At 32.0% G+C, this 8,287-nt stretch overlaps 1 protein-coding gene across 1 annotated transcript in view; it reads right to left on the bottom strand.

The window, feature by feature from the left end:
* Window positions 1-643: 643 nt before the first annotated feature.
* Window positions 644-8,287, bottom strand: part of TBCA (tubulin folding cofactor A) — a 67,630-nt gene continuing 59,986 nt past the window's right edge. Inside the window, exons 3-4 of the mRNA XM_019728165.2 lie at window positions 3,151-3,237; window positions 644-913 (exon numbers count right to left, since the gene is read on the bottom strand). Coding sequence (XP_019583724.1) covers window positions 833-913; window positions 3,151-3,237 — 168 coding nt within the window. The 3' untranslated portion in view covers window positions 644-832. The remainder of the gene's footprint in view (window positions 914-3,150; window positions 3,238-8,287) is intronic.

Raw genomic sequence — 8,287 nt, 5'->3', positions numbered from 1 at the left:
ACTCTTTTCCAGTCAAAGTAATCCAGGTTTGGCTACAGCCAGTGTATGTTGGAGCTGGCTTGTATCTTCCCAACTCTGTGTTTAGTGATGTCACGTTAGCAGCCTGGAATCGGTCACAGTGGTAGTATTCATACTACAGAAATCAGCAAAAGTTACAAATCAGAGGTTCCTTTCCCATCTTGAAGAGCCATTAAACATTTCCCAGCACACCAGTGGCAATAGTCATTATTCCTTTAAAATACAATTCAATTCTTTACTGTTCAAAAGACTCTTATTTGAAGATTTAAATGGTTGGTGTTTTCTTTATAAATCTGTCTTTCTGGAAAAGAATTCAAATGTTTCCCATCAGTTTAGAGTAATGGAAATGTTAGATTTTCACTGTGAAGGGATAAATATGTGAGGTCTTATCCATAGAGAGTTTCTTTCTTTCTTATCAGGGAGTTAGTTGTGCCCTATTCAGAATAAACTGCTCAAAATTTGTATTTTTATCTAAAAAAAAAAAATAAAATGGTATCATATTTTCAACTCAAACCATGCTGAAGAACCAAAACATTTAGACTTCAAATAGAATCTGACAGATTTTAATTCACTGTCAAAAATGTCTATGATTTAATAAAAGGTTAATAAAAATATTTTGTAAAAGTATGAAAAAAACAATTTTATTAGACGAATTCATTTATTTGACACATTAAATTAGGCAAAGAAAAAGATATGCAACTGCATAAAAAGAATCACATTCTCATACTACTTGAACACATAGCAGTGGTCAAAAGTAATGAATTGTGGAATGAATCCCCGGATTAATTCAAAAAATACCATGTACAGAAAAACTTCAGGCTTCTAACTTCACTGAATCCAGTACTAAACGTGCTTCCTTATATTCCTCAGCTTCTTCCAACTCTTTTTCACTCTCCTGAAATAAAATATAATAAAAGGTAGGTTTATCTTTCTCAAACTTCAGTGCTTTGCTATTTACTCAACTAATACAAGCCACCAATGTAAAAACCTCAAAAAATAAAAGAAAAAGGATCCCAAGCCTCATCTAAATATAATGTGATTCCACAGATTTTCCACAGTTATGTTCTTTCTTTTCAGGAAAGGGAAGAAATAGTTTGGTTTGGTTTCACTGTATTCTCATATCATAAGTGAAAAACATGGTCATCTAAAGCTATTGACATTAAGTAATTAAATATAAACCAGAAAAAATTTTTAAAATTTATTCTTATTTTGTCAACATATCACCATACAAAGACAGTATTATTTCTTATTAATCATGGGCTAAAAGTAAAACAATTATGAGTTATTAATGCGTTGCATATATGATAAAATTTAGACCAAAATAATCCTCCAGTTACTCACAATGACAAAGAAGATGAGTGGTGTCATACCAGAGTTAAATACAATCTTTGATTAGAAAAGTGAACTGCCTGCTTGTTAATGAGTATTACATACTCTACTACAACAAAACAAAATACTAACATCTTTTCTTTTCTGATATTTAAAGATTGAGCTTTTCCTTGATACTTTATACATAAAACTTTTGCTAAAATATTATAATGGTAATAGATAAATGAAATAATATCTAAGTTATTATGCATAGGAAATTTTGTTTGATTTTTAATAAATCAATAAAGCTATGGTAATCAATTCATGTCAGCTCAATCAATAAAAGCTGGAGACATACAAGTAGTTACCGAGCAGAGGGAATAAAGGGTGTGTATTTTATTTAATGAAAACTTAAAGCAAAAGGACTAAATTTGTTTACCTCAGGCTGTAGGTAAGAATTTCTTAAACCTCTACATTACACCTAAATATGTCTTTGTTCTCTGTCAGTAAATATAAGCCATTTGAGGGTAGAGATATTGTTGAATACATCCTTAGACACAAATACATCATCCGAAGACAGTATTATTTTTTTTCAAGCAATTTCTATTACTTTCACAGCTACTAGATTCATCAGACAAAAAAGCATTTAAATTGTCAGGAAATATAAATGGTGCTTCTGTCTCAGATAGTATTTTAATAGAGTAATTATTTCCTGCTTTCATCTATCTTTTATTTAAAAATCATAGCTTCATTTTTGGCTGTTAAGAAAATTTATCCTGCCTTTAAAAGGTTCCTATAAATAAACATGAAGTTCTGTGTCAAAATTCAAGTAAAATGTGAACATTTCTCTCTTCCTTTCTACAGATTTAGTCCTAATACTATTTTGGGAAAATAAATCTCATTCTCTTTCAAAGAATACATATAACCATCCTAAAAAAGTCTTACATTATTTTTGTTATATAGGGAACAACTATGAGTTAGGAGACACCTGTGTAGCTAGTAATTAATTTCGCTCAAGAAATATAAATATAAAATGAGATTAGTAAATGTTAGAATTCATCAAATTATCATCAGCAATAACAACTGTCTTATACATAGGGTGCCAAAAAAATCTACACACATTTTAAGAAAGGAAAAACACTGTATTAAAATTGTAATACTCAATACATTCCGATAACATAAGATGAATACAAGTCATGTGTATATATTTTTTTGGTATCCCTGGTATATAGTATTATGCTTTTGTGTCTATTAGGAAAGAAATTAGATGACTTTTAATTATTCTAGAATTCTTTATAAAATGACTCTGTCACCGTATCACAAGGCATTTATATAGCAAGCATGATAACAGTATTATCCAGGTCCAAGTTAATGAGAGGACTGCCTATATTACTGGGATGTTTTTTTCTTTCCAAATTTAGGTTTGAATCTGAAAGAATTCCAGACCCTTTTTATAATGGTCCAAATTCATATGAAACATTTAGCACTTCTAAAATTCAATCTACTCATCTTTAATGTGTCAAAAGATCTTTATGTATGAAAAACAAATAATTCAAGATATTGTTGGACAATATTAATATTATGAACACCTACCATGTTAACTCAAATATATTTAATTAAGTTTAAATAAATATACTAAACATAGTACTTTTACTGGAGGCATAATTTAAACTCCCTTATTATTATTTAAAAATACACTGGTACACAGAGTAAAGGAACAAAATCTGTCACCAACTAGTTTTCAGTGTTAAATATTTAAAAATTTTGCCTCCTATATATCAGATTGAAAAAATTTTAAACATAAGACAGAAAGTCTCTACTTACTAGTATCTGCAGAAGATCAGTATACGCAGCTTCCAACCTGCGCTGGCAATCTGGGATCATCATCCGGGACTCTTGCAGGATCTCTGCCTACAATGAGAATCTCTGTGAGACACGAGGAGATGGCACAACTTAATGTGTTTGGTTTATACCTCTGTAAATATCTACAGTGAGTTAGAGGAATCAGAAAAAAATTACCGTTATGTAAAATGGTTCAATATTTTAATTTAAATTGTGTTTATTAGAAGTTAGAAAGAATGTCTATCATACAGTAAAATACACAAAGTACAACTTTTAGATCCAAACCTTTTGGTAATCATCTTCTTGTGCTAAGTGAAAATTAACTGGAAAAGCTTTCCATAGAGCATTTATTTAAAAACGCTATTTAAAATATACTATTTCTCCTGCTGTCACAAAGCACCTTTATCCAAAATGGGATCAGCTGGTTACATAAATATCTCCTGCATCTTTTGAGTAATAAAGAAAAACAGGGTTCAGATAATATCACATGGAGATAATTACTGCATGAAAAAAGTTATTGAGTTATTGATCACATCGTGTGCACACTGCAGGAGGTTCTCACTGAAAGACAGAGGTAAAGAAAAATGAAAAGCAAAGACCAGCAGGTTCATATTTTTGATGCTTATCATGCATAAAAAGTTATTACTTATCCTTGTGCTTCATTTTAGGAGAGAGATTATTCTCCCCATGCAGTTGGAGCCAAATTACCGACCTGGCACCCTCTGAATCTGAACTTCTGCCTATTCCTCCTGAACACAGACACTACAGAATTAGACACAGGAATATTTATTCTGGAGGATATTTCTGGACTTAAAATCATTCCAAACTGGACTGTAACATATCAAATCATAAAAGACGAAAAAATAATCAAATCAATGACTAGGAAACCCAATCGAAAAGAGGTTGTAAATAAGTTAGTTTCAGACGTTGGGCCTCAAATTTAAGTCTTTTTCCTAAGGTAAGTAGGAAGCTGTATTTCCTTAAACTATTCTCAGAAAGAGACACAGAGATCACTTATTTTCAAAAACTCATGTTTGGTCAAATACCTTTGGTTCAATGGGTACAAAATGTGAACTTTTACTAAGAATCTTTACTACCTGGCTTATATAAAATGCAAAAGAATTTAATGGTAATTACACTGTATTTTAACAAAAACTTTACTAAGTCCCAGTACCTTCTTCCTTTCCCCATTTTGTCATAGCTCACACTGTAAACAAAATCAGAACTATAATATACAAGGATGCTTCCTATTCACATTTTCTCAGGTGAAAATCTATTGCTGAACTTGTAATTCTTTTACTATATGGCACAGGTTAAAAATTTCAAACATAGGATCATAACTTTACTTCACAGCTAACCATACTATGCCTAGATATTTAATCACTGCCACTAAATTAATTTTGTATATCTAGTTAGTTTGAATTCTTGTGAAAAGTAAGTGACAGGCACATTTCATTGGGTAAACAGATGATATTTCCTCCCCTACGGACTTTCCTTAAGAATAGCTTATAGGAATTAAACAAGATAAAATAAATATAAAGAATTAGGTCAAATATATGATAAGCCAAAATGTATACTTGTAAACTTTTTGGAAAGCTTTAGTGTTGTCACTGAAATAAACTTTAAACAATGCTATCCAAAATAACTTCTATTCATTATTATTGTATCCATTATTACAGCAAGAATCCTCAATTAGTCTATCAAAACGGGACTCTGACCTACGTGGGGCCAAACTTAAGTCTCTCCTGTACACTAGGCCTCAATTCATTCAATAAGCTTACTATATATGCAAGATGCCAGGTACAAAGATGAGAAAGGGAAGGTCTCTGTTCTCCAATCTAGTATAGAAGCATGAATGTAAAAATAAACATCTGACACCACTTCTACAAGATCATGCCACAGGAAGCCAAAGGCATACAGTATAGTGATGACCATGATTTGGAATCCATAAAGCACATCTCTATCAAGGCTGTAAATCACATACTGTACCTTGTAACAATGAATTACAACTGTCAGGAATAATTTTAAAAGACAGTATATAAGGTGTGATTATATAGTAAAGATACCCCTCAAAATTCCTTTACTGCCCTAAATGAGTATTATCTTTCAAAGTGTTCCCTTTGGGAGGGAGTCACTCAAATGAATGGTGCCTCTGTTTAAAATTTCTGAATAAACTGTCAGTTTATTCTAAGGCTGACCGTATGTAACAAGACTGAGGATCCTGGCACAGAGTGGGAGGTACAAGGAACCTTAGGGGAACACAACAGGATGCAGTCCTACGAATGTCTTATTGTTTTTAAAACAAGTTACCATTTTGGGGGGGAAGTTATTCAGGTAAAATGGAAGTTATAGGAGGCTTAGCAAGGCTAAGATTATATAACAATGAATAAACTATTGAACTAAAATCTGATCAATTTCTTTTAAAATCAAACACATAAAAATTGGAAAGGAAAAACCCTAATTGGCAGATTTTGATTTTTTTTTCAGAAAGAAGAGTTCTGTTAAATAATCCGGTCCATGCCAAGTTCTTTTGCTACTGCTTGGTTGGTATAAAGCTTCCAGCCTCTTTAATGAACCAGATCACTCACCCAGGCTGGCTATAGCTACAATCATCTATGGACACTCTAATGTTGGATATTGGCTGCTTCTGAAACCGAGGGTAACTGCATTAGTTTGCCAAACGGAGCTCTAGAGAAGTCCAGAGATTACTGGAACAACAGTTAAGTCTTTCCTTTTACACAGTGGTAAAATGGTAATGTGCCTGAATATTTCACAATGTACACATACATCATTAGGTGGCACACAAATATGTACAATTTTAAACTGTTAACTATACCTCAGTCAAGATACTCTGACTGAGGAAGATGCAGACTCACAGAATCAGAAGGGGACACAAGTGGTCATCTAAGCCAGTCTCATTTCACAAATGAAAAAAAGTTGAGTCCCAGAGTGATTAGCTAATTGACAGGGTCTGAGTTACAGCCTGTGACTTGGATTTCAACTCTAGCATATGAATGTGGTAGTTACAGCCAGTCTCCAAGATGGCCCTTAATATTCCTCACTTCCTGGAATACCTGCCCTTGTGTAGTCACTTCCCACATTGAATTTGGGTTGGCCCTGTGTGACCAATGCAATGTAGTGAAGGTAAGATTCTGGGACTTAAGACCTGGGTCTAGTTCTCAAGAAGATTTGCAGCTTCCATATGGGCTTATTGGAATGCTCACTTTTGGGAAACCCTTCTCTCAAATAAGTAGAGAGATAGATGGATAAAAAAAGATGAAGAAGAAAGAAATTCATTAGACCTGTGTTTGTGGTTATTGCTGAATGGTTAAGGATATAAGAAGAATCCCATGAGACAAAAATAATCTGGGTCCCTAAACCCTAACATAGCAATAATTACTTTAAATATAAATGGTTTAAATTCACCAGCTAAAAGACAGACATTCACAGATTGGGCCCAACTTTTTTGCTATCTGTAAGAAATTCATTTCAAACATAACAAAATAGCCAGATGAAAAATAAAAGTATAGAAAAAGATATATCATACAAACATAAAAAAAAAGAGTGGCTCTATTAATATTGGATAAGTGGATAGACTTCAGAGCAAAAAACTTATTAGGGACAAAGAGGGATGTTACATAATGATAAAATGATCACCAAGAAAACATAGCGATCCTAAATGTATATGCACTAAATAAGACAGTTTCAAAATACATAAAACAAAAATTGATAAAGCTAAAAGGAGAGACAGACAAATCCACAAATATATTTGGGGATTTCAATACCCTCTTCTTAGCAACTGATAGAAAGTACTAGACAAAAAAAATCAGCAAACATGTAAAAGAATTGAACATCACCATCAACCAATCAACAAGATCTAACTGACATTTATGGAACAGTCTACTGAAGAAAGGGAGAAAATACAAATACTTCTCAAGCACCCACAAAACAGTCACAGCAGTATACCATATACTGGCTCAGAAAACAACAAAAACAAAACAAAAATAACAGAAGGACAACAGGAAAATCTTAAAACTCTTAGAAATTAAAGAACCTATTTCTAAATGACCCATGGGTCAACAAGTAAGTCTCAGAGTTAAGAGAACTATATAGACACATGAAAATGAAAAAATAACACATCAAATTTTGCATTATTCAGCTAAAGCAGTGCTGAGAGGGTCATTTATAATACTAAAAATACTACATTAGGAAAGAAGATCACAAATTAAAAATCTAAGTTCTTAGTTTAGGAAGCTAGTAAAAGAGGAGCAAAATAAACCAAAAGCAAGCAGAAGGAAAGAAACAATAAAAATAAGACCAGAAATCAATGAAATTAAAAGCAGGAAAATAGAGAAAAATCAATGAAACAAAGAGCTCATTTTTTGCAAAAACAAAAGATAAACTTTTGTAAGACTGACAAAGATAAAGTCACAAGATAGAAATCACCAATATCATTAACAAAATAGAAGACACCACTACAAATCTTGCAACCATTAAAAGAATAAAAAAGAAATAGTATGAACAACTGTATAATATTGTTCATAATGCTCATGAATTCAACAACTTAGAAGAAATGGACAAATTCCTCGAAAACTACAAACCACTAAAACTCAACTGATAACCTAAAGTTCTATATCATTAAAGAAGTTGAATTTGTAATTAAAAAATTCCTGAAAAAGAACTCTCTGAACCCAACTTTATCAAATATTTAAAGAAGAATTATAATAACATCAATTTTATACAAATCCTTTAAGAAGAGTAGGGAACATTTCCAACTCATTTTATGAGATGAGTATTAACTTGGTACCCAAACCAGACAAAGACAGTATTAAAAAAGAAAACTGCAGATAGTTACCTCCTATAAACTTAGATGCAAAAATCCTCAACAAAATATTAGCAAATTGAATCCAGCAATGTATGAAAATAATTTAAAAACCGTGATCAAGAAGGTATGCATCGAGTGTATGCATACCATGCAATAATAAGAACACAAACTGTTGATATACTCAATGACTTTGATGAATCTCAAAGGAATTAAACTAAATGGAAAAAGCCAATTTTATTACACATGAGTATTGTATGATTCCATTCCATGTTATATAACATTCTTGAAAGAGTG

This window comes from Rhinolophus sinicus, linkage group LG03 (genome assembly GCF_036562045.2).
Source record: "Rhinolophus sinicus isolate RSC01 linkage group LG03, ASM3656204v1, whole genome shotgun sequence".
Classification (NCBI taxonomy): Eukaryota; Metazoa; Chordata; class Mammalia; order Chiroptera; family Rhinolophidae; genus Rhinolophus; species Rhinolophus sinicus.
The sequence above is the reverse complement of the archived record's forward strand: the minus strand, read 5'-3'. Positions and strand labels throughout refer to the sequence as shown.